The sequence below is a fragment of the Canis lupus genome, chromosome 37 (assembly GCF_003254725.2).
Source record: "Canis lupus dingo isolate Sandy chromosome 37, ASM325472v2, whole genome shotgun sequence".
NCBI lineage: Eukaryota > Metazoa > Chordata > Mammalia > Carnivora > Canidae > Canis > Canis lupus.
The window spans coordinates 21,169,016-21,191,624 of NC_064279.1; the positions used below are offsets into that span (position 1 = coordinate 21,169,016).

Genomic DNA, 22,609 nt, shown 5'->3' on the forward strand with positions numbered 1-22,609 from the left:
TTAAAAACCAACACCTGGCAGATGATCTGTAGGAAAATCTTTATTGGCTCCACCAATAAGTTGTCTCCATCTTTAACAGCATGCCCAAAAGGGACCTATTTCTCATAATCTGTATTGCTACAAACTTTGTTCATGCCACCATTCTCTCTCTTTTGCAACAATCTCCTAACTGGTCTTTCTGATTCTACTCTTGCTCCTCTAGAGTCAGTTTATTCAAGCAGATGCCAGATTATTATTATTTTTTTTAAGAACAGAAGTTTCTTTTTTAAAAAATTTTAGGTAGTTAACATATAGTGTAATGTTGGTTTCTGGAGTAGAATTCAGTGATTTATCACTTACATACAACACCCAATGCTCATCATAGTGCTTTCCTTAATACCCATCACCCATCTAGTCCATCCCCCTGCCCCACCTCCCCAGCAGACTAATCCTTTTAAAAGAAATCAGATGAGTATCACTTGTTTCTCAAAGCCTTCCAGTGGCTCCAGTCTGATTCAAGTAAAATCAAATTCCTGTTTCTTCTCTCCTGCTTCCTGCTATCTTCCTGACCCATTTCTTACTAGTCTTCCCCTTCCTCTAGCTTCAGATACTCCGGATATACAGGCTTTTTGCTTTTAATTGTACATGTCAAACATCTCCTTTTTTCAGGGTCTTTACATTTATTTTTCTGTCAACTGAGAAAGCTTCTCTCCTTCATATCTCCATGACTTAGTTCCTTTATGTCTTTCAGTTTTCTGCTCAAATAGCACTTAGCCAGTCATACTTTCTGTGTTCAACCTATATAAAATAGCACAAATGCCCCCATCACTCTCTACTTCAATCTCTATCGCTCTTATCCTGTTTCCTTTTACTTCATAAAACATATCACCATCCACACTAGAATGGATGGGGACTTGGACTATTTTGTTTTCACCAGTGTCTAGATTAGTGCCTGGAACATACAAGATGTTCAGTTATAGTTTATGTACCATGATGATGTTAGTACCTTAGCAATTAATTATTTTTTTATTTTAAATATGTATAATGAATGTTGACATTCTAATTTACAAAAGTAGTACCACAACTCATTTCTGTAAATATCCCCTAGGACTTAACTTTTTGAATTGTACATAAATAAAGCCAATTTAGTAGACAGAAACAACATAAAGCCTTTTATTTGATTTTATCCTAGGTATGAATTAATACAGAAAGGAGTAACTGGTCTTAGAGATCTTGGGAATGTTCCAGATGTCTACACACAGAATATGCTTTTAGAAAATGAGAACAAAAATTTGAAGAAAGACTTGAAATGCTACAAACAGGCAGCTGAGTATGTTAATTTTTAAATGACTTTTTTTTTTTTTCTTTTGGACTAAATAGAAGTAAAGAGTTGAATGAAGCTAACTGTGGTTAATGTACCAGAGCTTTAATTCTGAATTGAATTATATTTAAATTCTAGTTGGAAAGAATGTGAAAGGCAACTTAATTGAACAGATGATCCAAACTCTCACAACTGCAACCCACCAGGAAGAGTAGAATGCAGGAAATTGTATAGGAGATGGTTCATTTGTTATGTAACACTCACTTTCTTACAGTTTTGATAATATTTTCATGGTTTGTAGTGATTTTACCCCAGGAGGATGTTAAATTCCAAAATAATAAAATTATGGGAAACAGAAAGGAAGGAAGGAGCTAGTGTATTCCTAATTAGAGGAATTTTGGTATTTGAAAATCCTCCAAAGGAAGATTTGTCACCTTCTAGCATGAATTTATGTATAGAAAAGAAATTTAACAGAAGCCAAACCTTTCTTTCTGAAATTAATGAAAGACATAACTTTTCGTGAACAAAATTAAACACTGTTATTCTGGCAAAGACAAATATGTGAATGTGTTGACTAAGGAGGAGTCTAGTCATCAAGACAATGTTAGATGGAAAATCAATGCTTAGATATGGAGTAGAGAACATTGATGCCTTTGCTCATTATTTTTTGTTAAAAATACTTAAAGAGTGGTTTTCTCTGTTAAAGAATCCTATTACAACAAAAAATTAGATAAGCAGAACTACCATACAGAAACATAATATTTTTAAGATCTTTGTAAAAAAACAAGACTACGCATTGCAAAGTGAAGGAAAGTTATAAAATAAGCTCCTACTTTTAAAAGGTGGTGGTAGGGACACCTGGGTAGCTCAGCGGTTGGGCACCTGCCTTCGGCTCAGGTGGTGTTCCCAGGATCTGGGATCGAGTCCCGCATCAGGCTCCCTGCGAGGATCCTGCTTCTCCCTCTGCCTATGTCTCTAACTATCTCTCAGTCTGTGTCTCTCATGAATAAATAAATAAAATCTTTTTTTTTTAATGTGGTAGTAAATAAAAGATAATTTTATGATCATTTATTCACTTATTACTTACACTTATAGAAATGTTTTTTCAAGTTATACAGGTTTCATATTATCTGTGGGTATACTATATGACATTTTATGTCTTAGAAGTATATGATAATCCATGGAATGATAAGTTACTAGAACCAGCATTCTCTCTATTCTCAGTTCATTTCTCAGAAGTGGTTTGCACTATTGGCCCTGATGTTCACTGTGATATTCTATAGACACCTAATGGATACACTGGGAATTTGACACAGCAAATTTTTCAGAGTGCTGCCTGGCATACTCTTTCAGTTCCTGATCTTCTTTGAACTATTGCTTGAGTTTGCTAATTTTCTTTTGAATAGATAGAGACTTTTCCTGCAATGAGTTTTGCCTTGGGACATTAAATAATCATTATTGATTACTGGTTTATTGAATACTATATTTAGAAATTGTAGTCAAAACATATAAACTATTACCTATGTAATTATTAGCCCATAACTAAAACATATCACTCAAATGAGATCTGATTCTTGTTTGTGTTTACTAAAAATTATCAGTTTACTAAATGTATATAAAATTTACTATATTTATTAAAATACAGTTTTAGTTTAAAGAGTTATGATTATTATCTCCTAAATCTATTTTATTTGAATAATTAAACTTTAACAAATTAGAAAAGGAAAATAAATAATCTACTTGACATGGAAAATTTGAATGAAAGATGCTTGACCCTTAGTAGATGCCTAATATTTATATCATTAAATGAATATTAAGTACATTGTGCTCTCATGGCACCTTTTGGTGAAGCATGTCTCTGGAGCCTAATTCTTTTGGATGCATTTCAGAAAATGGAGACTGAAGCTTTGTAAAAAATTACCAAAACTACTTCTGTCATGCTGTAAGTTTGCCCCACATTGTGATATTTTATCACACAGTTTTTCAATTCAACTTTTGAAGATAATTTTCTAATAGAGATTAGTAATAAACACGAGATTTCTTTCATAGAACCTACCATAAAGTTTTCCTTTTCAGGATTAAGACTATTTCTCAAGGCAAGATAAGTGTAGATTTTAAATACTTTTCTAATAATAATCTTTAGTATGTAAAAGGAAGCTTACAGATCTGTTATATATTGTCCTCATTATACTGGTAGCATTTAATGATGGATCTAGAAGAATCAGAGAAATCAGATAGCTATAAGCTTAGTATTTATCTAGAGAAGAGAGTTGGCATGGAAAGAGTATTGAACTTAAGGTTCAAATACCTAGCTTCCAATATTCTGCTACTTATTAACTCAGTTTTCTTATTGTTAAACTGGGAGTAATTGTACATAATATTATTAACTCCTAGGGAGTGATGTGATAATTAAATGAGACAATCTATATTAAAGAGCTGTGTAAATCACAAAGTGCTTTGAAAATGTCAGCTATTATTATCAATATCTCTAAAGGCTGTCATCCTTGGATATTTTTTTAATCATCACATCATTAATATTTTTGAAATTCAGCAATGATGAAGCATAAAGGAAGACATCAGAGGGGAAATATTTCACTCTAAATTTCATTTGAATTGCTATATTAAAAAATGACCTTTTTCTCTGTTGCAAGCAATGCCTATTTTAGAACAGAGGTTTTCCTTATCTTGCTACAAATGTAGATTATCTTATCTAAAATATGGTTTCATGTATGATATATATGTATGTATGATGATGGATGTTAACTATACTTATTGTGATCGTTTTGCACTGTATATGAATATTGAATCATATTGTGCACCTGAAACTGGTACAACATTATAGGTAAATTATACCTTAATAAAGAAAAGTTTTAGGGATCCCTGGGTGGCGCAGCGGTTTAGCGCCTGCCTTTGGCCCAGGGCGTGATCCTGGAGACCCGGGATCGAATCCCACGTCGGGCTCCCGGTGCATGGAGCCTGCTTCTCCCTCTGCCTATGTCTCTGCCTCTCTCTCTCTCTCTCTGTGACTATCATAAATAAATAAAAATTAAAAAAAAAAAAAAAGAAAAGTTTTAGAAATGAATGTTTGGAAAATTTCCTCCTATATAGATGTATTTAAGGGAAGAAATGTACTATTAAAAAGTGTTTATAATTGCATTGAAGGTAAAAGTGTATACTAGATACTAGAGAGAAATAATATAAGTAGTAGTTTGATAATCTTTCTTGAAAAAGGACAATTTAACTTTACTTTTATAATAAAATGCAGATCATTTGTCATTTTATTTATTTTATTTTTTATTATATATATATTTTAATACTTTTTACTTATTTTTAATTTTTTAATACTCAATTTAAAAATTAAGAACTTAATAGATAAACACTTGAAAATTCATTTTTGGTACCTTTTGATCAATTATACAATCAATTAAGTTCCCATAAAAATTTATTTCTGAATTACACATTTGTTTGTAATTTGGTTGTTTTAACCACTTTAGACACGTTAAAGAATAGGGAAAACATCCAGATGCAATTTCTTATAGAATTACTATTTTACACTTAAACATATTTTGAAACAACATAATGAATTTAATTCACTTTCTCATTTTTTTGACATCTGCTTCAATAATTTTTAGATTCAGAATTACTCTTGTTCTTGATATCCCCCAATGGTTTCCTAATGTTATTTTTTAATTAAGTTTTTAATTCCACTGTAGTTAACACACAGTATTATATTAGTTTCAAGTGTACAATACAGTTCTATACACCATTACTGTGTTCATCATGATAGGTAAACTCTTAATTTTCTTCACCTATTTTACCCATCCTCCCACCCATCCCCTCTGGATATGCTTTATTTTAAATGAGTATTCTCAGTTACAGTAATTATTTTTTTTCAACAAGAACATTTTCTACTTGAAGCATACTTCAGAATACATTTTTTTTAAGATTTTATTTATTCATGAGAGACAGAGAGAGAGAGAGAGAGAGAGAGGCACAGACACAGGCAGAGGGAGAAGCAGGTTCTCTGTGGGGAGCATGATGTGGGACTCGATCCTAGGACTCCAAGATCACGCCCTGGGCTGAAGGCAGGTGCTAAACTGCTGAGCCACCCAGGGATCCCCTGGTTCTAAGAATATATGTGTATAAAACATTCTATCCAAGAAAAATAGAATATACATTTTCTTCAATTACACAAGCAAAAAGAAACATAATGAATAATACAAATTTAAGAAGACCTAAAATCATGCCAAGTATATTTTCCAATGGCATTGGTACAAAGCTAAATATCAATAATAAAGCTGAAAAATCTACAGTGTAAATATTAAATATTTAATATGTAAATATTAAACAGCACACTACTGTACAAGCAGTGGGCTAAATTGGAAAACAAATGGACAGGCACTGAGGGGGGCACTTGGGATGAGTACTGGTGTTATATATTGGCAAATCAAACTCCATAAAAAATATACAAAAAAAAATTTAAAAAAAGGAAAACAAATGGCACATCAAAATATGTCTCAATAACAAAAGAAAAAGCACAATATTCTAAAACCTATGGGATGCAGCAGAAGCAGATGTTACAGTGAAATTTATGCTATAAATGCTTGTATTAAGAAAAAAGTTCAAATAAACATACCACAAGGAACTAGAAGAAGATGATAATCAGCTGAAATTTAGTAAGGAAGGAAATAACGGAGAAAAAATTAGAAATAAGTAAACTAGAGTCCAGAATAAACAGTAACATAACATTGAAAGTAATGACCAGTTCCTCCAAAAAATTAAAATTGGCAATGCATTAACTACATTAAGAAAAAAGAGAGAAGACTCAAAAACTGAAATGAGAAATGGAAGAGAAAACAGATTAACCACAGAAATACATAGTGTGACAACAGATTGCTATAAACAATTATATGGTAACAAATAAGATGACTTAGGAAAAAAACCAGATAATTCCTAAAAATGCACAAATTAGCATAATTGAATCATGAATCTTGGATCTAAGAAATAGGAAATCTTTTAGACCAACAAGAAGAATGAAAGTTTAATTAGGAATCAAAAATTTCCCCACGTAGAAAAGTCCAAGAACACATGATTTCATTGGTGAATTCTACCAAACATTAAAGAAAAAAATTAGTCTTTATCAAAATCTTATAAATGATATAAAAGACAAAACACATTTAAAATCATTCCATGAGGCCAGAACAAGAACAAAAAGGTGCAGTTTGTCCAATATAAATATTGCTACTCTGGCTTTCTTTTGACCTCCATTTGCATGATAAATGTTTCTCCACCCCCTCACTTTCAATCTGCCGGTGCCTTTAGGTACAAGAACATAGGGAAAAGTATTTTCTCAAACGAGCTTTAATTCATGGCGCTGGATTGCTACCTAATTTTTAAAATAATTTTTAAATGAGTAGGGTTGACACTGTTGCATTATTTTCATCTGTACAACATAGCGATTCAACCTCCCTACATGCTATATTCACTGCAAAAGATGCTATATTCACTGCAAAAGATGGTATTATTGACTATATTCCTCATGTTGTGCCTTTTATTCCTGTGACTTATTCCATAAATGGAAGTCTGTGTCTTCCACTCGCACCCATTTTGCCCATCTCCCTATTTCCCTTGCCTCTGGCAACCATCAATTTGTTCTCTTGTATTTATAGGTCTAATTCTGAATTTTATTTATTCCTTGGTTTTATTGTTTAGATTCCGCACATGAGTGAAATCATATGGTGTTTGTCTGTCTCTGACCAACTTATTTCACTTGGCAGGATACCTCTTAGGTCCATTCATGTTGTTCCAAAGGGCAACATCTCATCCTTTTCTATGGCTGTATAATATTCCCTCACGTGTGTGTGTGTGCACATGTGTGACCATGTGTGAGCATGACATCTGCCTTATCCATTCATCTACTCATGGACACTTAGGGTTGCTTCCATATCTTGGTTGGTTATTGTAAATAATGCTGCAGTAAACTAAGGGTGCATTTATCTTTTTGAATTAGTGTTTTCATTTTCTCTGGAGAAATACTCAGTAGTGGAATTAGTGGTTCATAATGGTATTTCAATTTTTTATTTTTTTGAGACTCCTCCATACACAATGGCTAGTGCTTTATGTCTTCTCGTAGTGTAGACATTGAAAATATTCTCAATTGGATGGTTTACTCTGAAAGGCATCATTGTATTTGTACTTTAACATTCCATAGTCTGGCTTCCACCCAACCTATTCTCCTTAACTGTGCATCTTATTTCATTCTTTTTTCCTTCAGCTTCTGTGGCAGCATGCTGTTCCTCTTCTTCTAATTCATTGACAGACTTTTTTTTTTTTTTTTTACCTCTGCACTGTTAACTCTCTCTAAGGCTGTGCTGTCCAATAAGATAGCCACTGATTACATGTGGATGTTGGCAGATATAACTCGTGATGGTAAACTATATGAAGAAAAGTAACATGGGTACTCTGCGCTGTTAACTCTCTCTAAGGCTGTGCTGTCCAATAAGATAGCCACTGATTACATGTGGTTGTTGGCAGATATAATTCGTGATGGTAAACTATATGAAGAAAAGTAACATGGGTAAAGGAGACAGAGATAAATGGCATACAGTTTTATAGAGGGTGGTGAGAGAAATCCTGTCTGATATCTGAAGAAGCTGAAGGAGGGCACGTATGAACTTAGGAAAAGGAAGTTCCAGGCAGAGGGAAAAGGAAATACACAGAGCCTATGGTGGGCGCAGCTTGACTTGTTAGGGGGCTAGTAAGGAGACTAGTAACTGGAACCAACCAGGGGGTAAGTGGTAGAGCCCTTTGTTAGGACTTTGCTTTTTTCCCTCTGGGTGGGATAGTTTTGAAGAAAAGCATAATGTGAGCTTGTTTTTATTGGAAAATCGACTGGATAGAGGGACATGATGGCAACAGGGAATTCATTGTGGGTTGACTTACCTGGTTACTACATAATAATAATGAAGTCAAACAAACTTTTTGTGGGTCAGTTAGGTTCTTGAAAGGACAGCATCTGCTATTAAACTCATAATGGGGGTATTACTAACCCCATTCATACTTTAATTCAGAACAGACACTGATAACAGGTCACATATTGTGGAGAGAGCAACACAAATCCATGATGTTCTATCCTTTATTAGATATAATAATATAATTATCACTCAGTTCCCTCATATATAAGTGGGATATTATCGATCCTTGTCACATGGTGAGTGCTCAATAAAGATTAAACCAGTGTTCTATGTTACAGCACCCTTTTTTCCTTTCATAACATTGACTAGTTTATTGCATTTTATTTTCTTTTTACTATTTTCTATAGTCCTGTGAGTTTGATGAAGGCAACAATTGTGATTGACTTACCCATCACAGGATAATGAATATAATACCTGGTCTACAGTATATATTAAATAGGTAGAATAGCATCATCATCATCATCATCTTTGTCAACCTTATGATTAGCAATAGCAGTAGTACTGAATAAACACCAAAAGTCATATTTCTTCCAGAAGACAGGCACATAGCAATTTATTATTTACATATAGTAAGCTAATTTTGAAAAAAATATCAAGGATTTAGAAAGAAAACAAAATAGAATAATGAATCACATGGGCCTATCAGTTTCAACTCTTAACCATCTTTTCTCCCATTACTTCATCGCTACCCCCACCCACACTCTACATCCACTTAGTAAAATGTATTATTTTTTTACAGTTCTTACAGAAGATGTCCCTTCTTAGGCATCCCTGCCTCTGCAGTCAGTGTTCTGATATATATCAGTGTTCTGATATTTGATCAGTTTGCCTGTGTAAGAACTTCATAAATGGAATCACAGAATGTGCATTTCTTTGTGTTTGACATTTTACATTCAGCATCAACTCTGTAAAATAATATCTGTGACTTTTGAGTTTATCAGTAATTTGGTCTTCTTTACTGCTATGTAGTATTCTACTGTATAGTGCATATCACATTTTGTTTATTTTTTTTCTATTGGATTGTTTTCAACTGTGGTTCTTAATGAATAATACTGCTGTGAAGATTTGTGTACGAGTCTTCTTGTGGAAATGTGTCTTCTTTCTTTTGGTTAAAAACTTAAGGATGTAATTACTGGACCAAAGGGTAAGTGTATACTTATAAGAAATTAATCCATTTTCCAACAGTTAGTTGGGTCATTTTACATTCTCAGTATATGAGAGTGCTAGTTGCTCTATATTGTCACCAACATTGAGTGCTGTTAGTGTTTTTCTTTTTAGCCATTTCAGTAATTGTATAGTACCAGCTTGTTGTGGTTTTGATGTGCACTTTCTAATACCTAATGATACTGAACGTGTGTGTGTGTCTGTGTGTACTTATTGGCTGTTCATCTCTCTTGCTTTCTTTGTAAGTCCTGCCCAATTTTAGTTGAATTGTCTTATTGTTGAGTTGTAAGAGTTCTATTCTATTATGGTTACAGATCTTTTGTCAGAACATTGTGAATGTTTTCTCCCAGTTTATGGCTTCACTCTTCAATTTCTTTATGATGTCTTTGGGTGAACAGAAGTTCTAAATTTTGGTGAATTCTAATTTATTTTTTTAATAGTATTGCTCTTGATATCTTGTTGGAGATACTGTTCCTATTCCCAGGTCTCAGAGATATTATTCTATGTTTTCTTCTAAAACCTTTAAAGATTTAGAAATTTTATTTCAGCTATATCTTTCATTCATTTTTGTATATGATGTAAGTTAGGAGCTAGAGGTTAATTTACTTTTTCTATAGGAATATCCAATAATTCCAGCACTAGTCTTAAAAAATTTCATTCATCATTGAATTTCTTTGGTATTTTTATTGAAAATCACTTGGCTCTATAATTGTGGGTCTATTTCTAGACTTTATTCAGTTCCATTAATCTACTTATTTGTCTTTATTCTAGTGCCACACTCTTGATTACTGAAGCTTTAAGTTCTTGAAGTCAGTTAGCATGAGTCCTATAGCTTTGTTCTTCTTTAAAGGTAGTTTGGCTATTCAAGGTCCTTTTTATTTCTATATAAATTTTAGAGTCACTTTGTCAATTTTTATAGAAAGGTGACGGTTTGAGGTTAAGTTGAATTTATAACATGATTTGGAAAGAATGTGTGTGTACACATTCGTTTACATATACATATGTATTTTTAAGGATTGATGTATTCATAGATTTTAGTCTTCTATTTATATGGTATATCCCTCCATTTATTTAGATTATCCTTATTTTAATACTGTATATTTATGATGGAGGTTGAAATTTATACCTTTTGCCTCTAATTATCTAATGTATATATTTTGTTGTTATTTTGTGAGCTCCACATAACAGGGAGTATCCTGTATTCAACATAGCCCCAGGATCTACCTCTGACAAGTGGGATGGGCTAAAGTAAATGTGTGCTATTAACATTTTGGCTTTTTAATTAAGCTTTTAATAATTTTTAGCGTAGTTAATTGAGGATTTTGCCCCTTTTATACCATTCCTTTGGAGCAGGTATTTTTCCATCATAATGGAAATTTTAACAACTTCCTATAAAATTAAGTCTTGCCTAATTCAGAGTACTACTGTCCTTTGCTGGGCTTTTACATTAAAGAAATACAGTGCAGACCAGAAAAGTTTTATTGAGTGTATTGAAGGTTTGACAGAAAATAAAAACTGACTAGGATTGCTAATTAGAAGATTAAAATGACCATTTAAAAAATAATGAAATACTTTTTTTAACCTTCTACCAGAAAATATGGACATAAAGAAACTAAAATTAAAAAGCAATTAATATTGTGGAAAAATTAGGTGCTTTAGTAAACAGCCCCAACTTCACTTACAAAATTCACTTATGTAGAAGGTCAAAGAGTATCCAGCTTTTCTGTGGAGCCATTTAATTTAATGACTTTCAGAAACAAACACTGTGGAAATAAAGATAATAATGAGGTCTATAAAATTTTATGGTTTAGTGTTTAGGTAATTGCTTGTTAAATTAAGTAGGTAATTTTTCTGGACATGGGTATACCCCTTTCTTTTTTGGTTAAGTATATAATGAAAGTTTTCCTCGAATATGATTGAACGCATTTTGGCTATCCAACAATTATTTCAATATTAATATTAGTGAGTTAAATGATTCATTTATAACCAGTTGAAAATAATGAAATAATTGGTAATTATATAATACTGTTTCCAGAAGTTACTTTGATTTTTGTTTGTACATAAGAAAAATACATGACAATGATGGCCTACTTTGGTGCAAATAAACAAGAAAATGTTTGTATGCTTCTTTTTGCCAAATTGTGATAACAGAATAACTAAAAAAATCTATTATTAAAAAGTCACTTCAAATATTTGGCTAAAACTATTCAATTAAAAAAATTATTTTACTGAGGACATTCATTTAAAAATTATTTTTAAGAGCATACTATTGAATCACATTCATAATTTGAAATATAGAGTTTTGAGACAGTGCTTTGCGTAATATGATAAAAATATGAGTGTTTTAATATTTTATACTTTAATCATAGATTTTGATATGTTGGTTTCCTGAAGGGGAGAAATTAGTCATTCTACCATCTCATTAAGAAAAAGCAAAAAAAAAAAAAAAGAAAAAGCATGTAAGAAGTGTGTTGTTTATGATAAACAAATCTGAAGAGAATGCTTCACTGAATAACTTTGATTTCGCCAGTACTTAAATAGAATCTCTGGTATCTTAGTAAAAGATTTGTTTTTAAATCACAAAGATGCTGTATTAATAAGAAATATTGTATAGTTTAAAATATTGATTGCTTATATGAATATTATAAATGTTATTTTTTAGTACAACTTTTATTTTCTTTTTATTAAGCAGATGGGCAGCAGGAAGGTCATAACAGAAGCATCACCATGAAATGAATCTAAATTGTTTTACTAAGTAGACTTCATTTTGTGCAAATAGAAAGCAAGTCCCTGAAAACCAATTTAATGGTTAGAAAATCTCTAAGGTCTAATACTTCAATCAATTCCTATGCTTTCTTTCCTGGGATAAGTACAAATAGGCCTGTAAATGTATATTTAAAAAGGGAGCTGTTGCAGTTCTACACACTTGTAGTTCTGCTTAAGAAACTTTGCAACATTATTTTTCTAAGGTTTTTTTTTTTGACCTATTATGGGTTTACATTTCAGAGAAGAGAAATAAAACATTAGCTCATTTATATAACTCATCAAGCTGTTGAAAGCTTTAGTAGACTCAAAATAGATGTTCATAAAAGTTTAACTTCTTTTATAAAGTTTTACAGTGTTACTAATAAGCATGTATCCTGATATTTTTTGTCCATTAGAGGATATTCATATACTGGCATGCCCCCTATTTTAGGTAAATAAATCTAGCCATTCTAGAAATTGAATATACCTGTTCTATACTAAATAGTAATAGTGATGTGATGATAAGAGTAACATATACTGAGTATTTTTTTTAATTTTTATTTATTTATGATAGTCACACACACAGAGAGAGAGAGAGGCAGAGACATAGGCAGAGGGAGAAGCAGGCTCCATGCACCGGGAGCCCGACGTGGGATTCGATTGCGCCCTGGGCCAAAGGCAGGCACCAAACCGCTGCGCCACCCAGGGATCCCTATACTGAGTATTTTTATGTACAAGAACATGTGTAACCACTTGACGAATAAGAATTTAGTGATACTCTTTTCACAAAGAAATAATCATCTCAGCCTTTTTCTTTTAAATCACTCTACTTAAACTCTGTCCTCCTCTTCACTTGCTGTTCATTAGGCACAAGGTAGCAGAAGGATTCCCTCACTTTTGGGTCATCCTCATTCACACTGAGGGTAAAACCTGAAAATACATTGTTCATATCACAGCCGGTGTATTCCTCAGATGATATTTTAGGACTCAATATTTCAGTCAACCATTTCTTGTACCCTCAAGGTTGTTGGCATGGAAATGCAGTAGTACCTGTGAAGACTGTGATACATTGTTTATTTAATTGTGATAAAAACTACAACATTGGCAGTAAAATAAGGAACATGTCAAAAAAAAAGGTCATGTCACAAAATGGGGGAGCTTTGAGAGTTTGAGGAGAAAGGAAGAAAGAAACTTGGTAGACTAGATGAGAAACTTTCACCATATGCAGGTATGACTTGATCTTGCAGTAAGTAGTCTCAGTGATCATAATATGCCCCATCAGGAGCCTGAAAGCCTAACCTCATCCCAGTCTCTGTTTCTTAGTGATTGCTTTGACATAGTTCTTCATGCAGAAGTCTGGGGTGGGGGGGTTGCATTTATTTTATGTGAATCTGAATTTTGAAATTTTGTGATACAGAAAAGCAGATTTATTCCATTGTGAACTCTTATGAGATGTAAACACTTGAGTTCAGTGCACTGGTTTTTGAGAATGTATAAGTCTTAATGTAGTATTACTTTGTCAGTTAATGAAGATTGTGAGCCAATTTTTCATTTTAATATATTTTACATTATTATATTGAAACTAACATATTATGGAGGTAGGTGAAACATTCTCATTAATTGTTTAACTATAGCCCTGGCTTAGAAAGAATACTCTTATTTGTTTCTATCAGGGGTTTGCAGAAGAATGCTTCTGTATTACAACACTAATACTAAAGAACCTTTCTCATCAAGTTACCAATTATTCTACTAATATGATCTACAGGTGGTACATATTTCTCATATGCATTACCAGAATAAAATCTGGGTTTCCTGGAATATACGTGCGTTCTTTCTCACAATTATCAGAACTAAACAACCCAATACATTGTCTTTAAACCATATATTCAAGCAAATTCAGAATTAAATTTTGTAAATCTTTTCCTTTATTTCTTTAAAAAAATTTTTTAGTTAAATTCAGTTCGTCAACCTATAGTATAACACCCAGTGCTCATCCCATCAAGTGCCCTCCTTAGTGCCTGTTACCCAGTTACCACACTTCCCTACCCACTTCCCCTTCTGCAACCCTTTGTTTATTTCCCAGAGTTGGTAGTCTCTCATGGTTTGTTTCCCTCTCTAATTTTTTCCACTCAGTTCCCCTCCTTTCCCTTATAATCCCTTTCACTATTTCTTATATTCCATGTACGAGTGAAACCATATGATGATTGTCTTTCTCTGATTGACTTATTTCCCTCAGTGTGATCCCCTCCAGTTCCATGCATGTCGAGCAAATGGTGGGTATTTGTCCTTTCATATGGCATATGGTAATAGTCCATTGTATGTATACCACATCTTTATCCATTCACCTGTCAAAGGACATCGTGGCTCCTTCCACAGTTTGGCTATTGTGGACATTGCTGCTATGAACATTGGGGTGCAGGTGTCCTGGCATTTCACATCAGTATCTTTGGGGTAAATACCCAGTAGTGCAATTGCTGTGTCATAGGGTAGCTCTATTTTTAACTCTTTGAGGAACAGCCACAGTGTTTTCCAGAGTGGCTGTGCCAGTTTGCATCCCCACCAACAGTGCAAGAGGATTCCCCTTTCTCTGCATCCTTGCCAAGATTTATCATTTCTTGTCTTAATTTTAGCCATTCTCGCCAGTGTGAGGTGGTATCTCATTGCGGTTTTGATTTGTATTTCTCTGATGGCAAGTGATGTGGAGCAATTTCTCATGTGCTTGTTGGCCATGTGTAGGTCTTTGGAGAAATGTCTCTTCATGTCTTCTGCTCCTTTCATGACTGGATTGTTTGTTTCTTGAGTGTTGAGTTTGATAAGTTCTTTATAGATCTTGGATACTAGCCCTTTATCTGATTGATATGTTATTTGCAAATATCTTCTCCCATTCTGTAGGTTGTCATTTAGTTTTGTTGATTGTTTCCTTAGCTGTGCAGAAGCTTTTTATCTTGATGAAATCCCAATAGTTTATTTTTGCTTTTGATTCCCCTGCCTTCATAGATGTGTCTAGTAAGAAGTTGCTGTGGCCACATTCAAAAAGATTGTTGCCCTTGTTCTCCTCTAGGATTTTGATGGAATCTTGTCTCACATTTAGATTTTTCAACCATTTTGAATTTATCTTTGTGTATGGTGTAAGAGATTGGTCTGGTTTCATTCTTTTGCATGTGGCTGTCCAATTTTCCCAGCACCATTTATTGAAGAGACTGTCTTTTCCCCAGTGGAAAGTCTTTCCTGCTTTATCGAATATTAGTTGACGATAGAGTTGAGGGTCCATTTCTGGGCTCTCTGTTCTGTTCCATTGATCTATGTGTCTGTTTTTGTGCCAGTACCATACTGCCTTGAGGATCAGAGCTTTGTTTTTTTTTTTGTTTTTGTTCTTTTTGTGTGTGTGTGTGTGTGTGTGTGTTTAGAACAGGGCTGCTTTTTTTTTTCCTTTTTTAAAATTTTATTTATTTACTCATGAGAGACACAGAGGGAGAGAGAGACAGAGGGAGAAGCAGGCTCCATGCAGCGAGCCTGATGTGGGACTCGATCCCCAGTCTCTAGGATCACGACCTGAGCCGAAGGCAGTTGCTCAACCACTGAGCCACCCAGGCGTCCCGAGGATCAGAGGTTTATAATACAGCTTGAAATCAGGCATTGTGATGCCCCGGGCATTGGTTTTCTTTTTCAATATTCCTCTAGCTATTCAGCGTCTTTTCTGATTCCATACAAATCTTAAGATTATTTGTTCCAACTCTGTGAAGAGAGTCCATGGTATTTTGATAGGGATAGCATTGAATGTGTAAATTGCCCTGTGTAGCATAGACATTTTCACAATATTTATTCTTCCAATTCATGAGCATGGAATGTTTTTCCATCTCTTTATATCCTCCTCAATTCCTTTCATAAGTGTTCTGTAGTTTTAGATTACAGATCCTTTACCTCTTTGGTTAGATTTATTCCTAGGTATCTTATGGTTTTGGGTGCAATTGTAAATGGGATTGACTCCTTAATTTCTCCTTCTTTAGTCTCATTATTAGTGTACAGAAATGCTATTGATTTCTGGGCATTGGTTTTGTATCCTGCCACACTGCCAAATTGCTGTATGAGGTCTAGCAATCTTGGGGTAGAGTCTTTTGGGTTTTCTATGTACAGTATCACGTCATCTGCAAAGAGGGAGAGTTTGACTTCTTCTTTGCCAATTAGAATGCCTTTTATTTCTTTTTGTTGTCTGATTGCTGAGGCTAGGACTTCCAGTACTATGTTGAACAGCAGTGATGAGAATGGACATCCCTGTCGTGTTCCTGATCTTAGGGGAAAGGCTCTCAGTTCTTGCTGTGGGCTTTTCATAAATAGCTCTCATGATATTGAGGAATGTTCCCTCTATCCCTACACTTTGAAGAGTTTTAATAGGGGATAGAGGCTGTATTTTGTCAAATGCTTTCTCTGCATCTATTGAGAGGATCACACGGTTCTTGTTTTTTTTTCTTATTGATGTGATCTATCATTGTTTTATGACTGTTGAACCAACCTTGCATCACGGGGATATATTTCGCTTGGTTGTGGTTAATAATCTTCTTAATGTACTGTTGGATCCTATTGGTTTATATCTTGGTGAGAATTTTTGCATCCATGTTCACCAGGGATATTGGTCTATAATTCTCCTTTGGGGTGGGGTCTTTGTCTGGTTTGGGAACAAGTAATGTTGGTCTCATAGAACGAGTTTGGAAATATTCCCTCCCTTTCCATCCTTTGAAACAGCTTTGGTAGAATAGGTATTATTTCCCTGGGAAGCCATCTGGCCCTGGACTTTTGTGTCTTGGGAGGTTTTTGATGCCTGCTTCAATTTCCTCACTGGTTATTCACCTATTCAGATTTTCTATTTCTTCCTGCTCCAGTTTTGGTAATTTGTGGGTTTCAAGAAATGCATCCATTTCATCTAGATTGTCTAGTTTATTGGCATATAGTTGCTTATAATATGTTTTTAAAATTGTTTATATTTCCTTGTTATTGATTGTTATCTCTCCTCTTTTGTTCATGATTTTATTAATTTGAGTCTTTTATCTTCTTAATAAGACTGGCTAGGGGTTTATCCATCTTATTAATTCTTTCAGAGACTCAGCTCCTGGTTTTGGCGATCTGTTGTACAGTTCTTCTGGTCTCTATTTCATTGAGTTCTGCTCTAGTCTTTATTATCTCTCTTCTTCTGCTTGCTTTACACGTTATTTACTGTTCATTCTCCAAATCCTTTAACTGCGGAGTTTAGCTTGTATATTTCAGTTTTTTTCCAATTTTTTGAGGGAGGCTTCTATTGTGATGTAATTTCCCTCCTAGGATTGGTTTTGCTGTATCTCAAAGATTTTGAATGGTTGTTTTTTCATTATCATTAGTTTCCATTAATCTTTTTAATTCTTCTCTATTTTCCTGGTTGACCCATTTATCTTTTAGTTGCTCTTTAACCTCTGTGTGTTTGAGTTTCTTCCAAATTTCTTCTAGTTTCAAAGCATTGTGGTCTGAAGATATGCAGGGGACAATCCCAGTCTTTGGTATCAGTTGGAATCTGATTTTGACCCAGTATGTGGTCTATTCTGGAGAAAGTTCCATGTGCACTTGAGAAGAATGTGTATTCAGTTGCATTAGGATGGAATGTTCTATATATATCTGTGAAATTTATTTGGTTCAGTGTATCATTCAAGGCCCTTGTTTCATTGGTGATGTTCTGCTTAGAAGATCTGTCTTTTGCTGAGAGTGCTGTGTTGAAGTCTCCTAAAATTAATGTGTTATCTATGTATCTCTACCTTGGTTATTAATTGATTGATATACTTGGGTGCTCCCATATTAGGGGCATAAATATTCATGATTGTTAAGTCTTCTTGTTGGATTGACCCTTTAAGTTTGATATAGTGTCCCTCCTCATCTCTTATTACAGTCTTTGGTATAAACTCTAATCTATCTGATATGAGGATTGCTACTCAGGCTTTCCTTTGAGGACCATTTGAATTGTAAATGATTCTCCACCCCTTCATTTTCAGGCTGGAGGTGTCCTTAATTCTAAAATGAGTCTCTTGTAGACAGCAAATACATGGATCTTGCTTTTTTATGCAGTCTGAAACCCTGTGTCTTTTGATGGGATCATTTAGCCATTCACGTTTGGAGTAACTATTGAAAGATATGAATTTAGTGTCATAGTATTACCTATACTGTCCCTGTTTTTTGTGGATTGTTTCTTTGGGCTTCCTCTTTCATTTACAGGGTCCCCCTTAATATTTCTTGCAGAGCCAGTTTGGTCGTCACATATTCTTTCAGTTCTGTCTGCCTATCCTGGAAGCTCTTTATCTCTCCTATTTTTTTTAAAAGATTTTATTTATTTATTCATGAGAGACACAGAGAGAGAGAGACAGAAAGAGAGAGAGAGAGAGAGAGGCAGAGACACAGGCAGAGGGAGAAGCAGGCTCTATGCAGGGAGCCTGATGTGGGACTTAATCCCAGGACTCCATGATCATGCTCTGGGCCGAAGGCAGGCACTAAACCATTGAGCCACCAGGGCTCCCTCCCTCCTTCTATTCTTAATGACAACCTTGCTGGATATAGTACTCTTGGCTGCCTGTTTTTCTCATTTAGTACCTTGTGTATATCATGCCAGCCCTTTCTGGCCCACTAGGTCTCTGTGGAGCGGTCTGCTGTTAATCTGATATTTCTCCCATTTTTAAAGTTAATAATCCTTTGTCTTGAGCTGCTTTAAGAATTTTCTCTTTATCTTTGAAATTTGCAAGTTTTACTATTAAATGTTGAGGTGTTGAATGGATTTTATTGATTTTTTAGGGGGAGGTCCTCTGTCTCTCTTGGATCTGAATGTCTGTTTCCTTCACCAGATTAGGGAAATTCTCACCTCTGATTTGTTCAAATATACTTTGTGGCCCTTTCTCTCTCCCAGTCTCTTCTAGCATCCCAATAAGACAAATATTCTCCATTCTCAAGATATCATTTATTTCCCTAAGCCTTTCCTGATGGTTTCTTAATTGTTTTTTCTTTTTTTGTCTGCTTCCTTCTTTTCCATCAAGAAAAAGATTTCTCTGTATTTTCTATGTTACTCACTCTTCCACCTCATTAATCCTAGTGGTTAGAGCATCCAGTTTAGACTGCATTTCAGTTAAAATATTTTTAATTTTGGCCTGATTAGATCTTAATTCTGGGGATGGCTGCATGGCTCAGCGGTTGAGCATCTGCCTTTGGCCCAGGGCTGATCCTGGAGTCCTCTGCCTCTCTCTCTGTGTTTCTCATGAATAAATAAAGGAAATCTTTTTAAAAAATATCTTCATTCTGTAGCAAGAGAATCTCTAGAGTCCTTAATTCTTTTTTTAATAGAGCCACAAGTTATTTTATAATTGTACTTCTGAGATGTATTTCTGACATTTTATTTAAATCCACATCCAGCAGTTCTGTGGCAGAGAATATTACTTCTGGTTCTTTCTTTTGTGCTGAATTCTTTGTTCTAGTCATTTTGTCCAGTGCAGAGTGGTGTATGAGCAAGCAGAGTTAAAAATATCAAGAACAACCTAAGTAAAATAAACCCTAGATGATTCCAAAGAGGTCAGAAACCAGAAAATAAAAGAAAAAGAAGAACAGAACAAAATAAAACAAAAGAATCCCTTAAGTGAAAAATTTTAAAACAAAATAGTAAGCATTAAAAAAAAAAAAAGGGGTGGTGGTGAGGAAGTGGTGGTGGAGAGAGAATATAGTCTCCCCAACAGGACTATAGGATGATGTTCTTGGTTCTGAGTGTATTTTGTTCTGTATGTTAGAAGATACTCAATTCCAATTTTATATAAACCAGCAAAACTTACATAAAGACCCAACATCGACCACAAAGACAGAAACAAGATAAAAGAGGGAGCTGGAATGGGAAGTGAGAGATAATATATTCTCACAGAATGAACTAACACGATGTTCCACTTGGTTCTGAGTGTATTTTGGTCCAAGTGTTAGAAGGTGCTAATTTCCGCCATTATAAAACAAAACAAGAGTTGGCCCCTAAAGCCCATAACTTGTATATCTATCAAAATTAAAATTGAATACGTTGAAGGGACTCCAATATTGAAGAATATATCTAAGACATGTAATTGTAGAAATATGAAAGTCAAAAAGGAAAAAGCTTAAAAAAGAAGTTGGTAATATATTCTAGTTAAGGCAGGAAAACAAAAAAATATTGGAAACTTTTAATGTGAAATATAAAAGAACCATAGTGAAAAGGAACCTCTAATTTTATATACTATTTTCCCTCAACCCTGGAGCTTTTCGGTGCTGCTTGTTCAGTAAACTTGCTCTTCCCTGTTCTTCCAGTAGTTCTTCTCAGGGAGGGGTCTGCTTGCATCGACTATCAGGTGTCTGTGCCTGGGTGGGGATGCCTTGCCCCTTGCCAGGTGGCCTGGGTCCCTGTGAGCTGTTTATCCTGTGAGGCCTTTGTTCCGTGGAGTCCCTGCCTCTCCCAAGGTGAAAGGCGAAAAGAAGAGAGAAAAAAATGGTGGTGGCCAGATCCCCAGGTCTGGAGCCAGGAGCTCCCCACGAGTACTGAATCACATTTTTCCAGTCCACACTGGCCTAGATGCTCCTGGGGTCAGTGCAGGTGCACTGATCTGTACAAATTGGAGGGTGCTCAGCAGCATGAGAGTTCTCGCTGTCCTGTGCCTCCTGGGGTCTGCCTCTCTCGAAGGGTAGCTGGCTTTGTCCTTTACTGTCCTGACCCTGGGAATATTGAAGCTTCACTGCTCCTTTTGCAATTCTGCCTGCTGAGCATTTTTCAGTCAGGGAAGACTGAGGCATGGATTTGTAAAATTCCTGCATGTCCAGGACTGGACTTTTGTGCCCGGCTTTCCACAGCTCAGCTTTCAGGCCTGGAGGTTTGTCAGGGCTTCCCTTTGGGTCAGTTTTCCCGGCTTGCTGTGGCTCCCCTCCCCCACCTTTTTTTCTTCGCTTTCCTATCTTGTCAGAAGTCATGATTTTTCTCTCTGTAGCATTCCAGCTGCTCTCTCTTTATATCTCAGGTTGAATTCATAGGTGTTCAGGATGATTTGAAAGTTATCAAGACAAGTTTGTGGGACCAGTTGAATTAAGGACCCCCTACTCCTCTGCCATCTTGCCCGAATCTCTTTTTCCTTTATCTGTAACTATTTTAAATGATCCTGTTTTAAATATGTATTTCAATTTTGTAAACAAATTATTTTTGGAAATAGATGGATTATAAATTATTTTGGTAGCATACCTTAATTTATTTTAGTTTCCTTTTACTTAAATGAGTTGTAAATGAATATTTTTGAAGCCATACATGCTGTCCTATTCATCTCTCAACCCCATATACACTATGTTGGTTAGAATCCTTCCATGTGAATTATAATAGAATCTTCATTTATTAGTTCTCTTTAGAATTGCTCAATATTGGATTTGAACTGATTACTAAATACTTTTTTTTTCAGAAAGGAATAAGGAGTGTTTTTTAAAAAGTTTTATTTAAACTCCAATTAGTTAACACATAATGTAATATTAGTTTTCAGGCGTATCAAATAGTGATTTAGCATTTCCGTGTAATACCTGGTTCTCATCATGACAAAGCACTCCTTTATTCCCATCATGTATTTAATGCATCCCCCCACTAGCTTCCTGTCTAGTAACCCTCTGTTTGATCTCTATAGTTAAGTCTCTTTTTCCCTTTACTCCTTTGTTTTATTTCTTAGATTCCACATATGAATGAAATCACATGGTATTTTGTCTTTCTTTGACTGTTCTCCTGGCATATTATATATATATATATATATATATATATATATATCACATCTTCTATATCCGTTCATCAGTCAATGAATGTTTGGGCTGTTTCCATAACTTGGCTATTCCAGATAATGGTGCTATAAACATTTCAGTGCATATATCCTTTTAAATGAGTATTTTTGTGTTCTTTGGGTAAATACCTAATAGTGTAATTGCTGGATTTTAGCGTGGTTCTATTTTTAATTTTTCAAGGGATCTCCATATTTTCCAGAGTGGCTGCACTAGTTTGCATTCCTACCAATAATGTAAGAGGGCTCCCCTTTCTCCATATCCTTCCCAACTCATGTTGTTTCTTATGTTTTTGATTTTAGCCATTCTGACAGGTGTGGCGATATCTCATCATAGTTTTGATTCATGTTTCCCTGATTGCTAGTGACACTGAGAATCTTTTCATGTGCCTGTTGGTCATCTATGTGCTTTCTTTGGAAAAATGTCTATTCATGTCTTCTGCCCATTTTTTGACTGGAGTATTTATTTCTTAGGTATTGAGTTGTATAAGTTCTTCATATATTTTGGATACTAACCTTTTATCAGATATGCCATTTGCAAATATCATCTCCTATTCTGTAGTTTGCCTTTTACTTTTGCTGATTATTTCTTTTGCTGTGCAGAAACTTTTTTTTTT

General features: G+C 34.7%; 1 protein-coding gene across 10 annotated transcripts in view; it reads left to right on the forward strand.

The window, feature by feature from the left end:
• Window positions 1-22,609, forward strand: part of SPAG16 (sperm associated antigen 16) — a 916,366-nt gene that overhangs the window by 18,472 nt on the left and 875,285 nt on the right. For all 10 annotated transcript variants that reach the window (XM_049106785.1, XM_049106782.1, XM_035710943.2 and 7 more), the window contains exon 5: window positions 1,172-1,309. In XM_049106785.1, coding sequence (XP_048962742.1) covers window positions 1,172-1,309 — 138 coding nt within the window. The remainder of the gene's footprint in view (window positions 1-1,171; window positions 1,310-22,609) is intronic.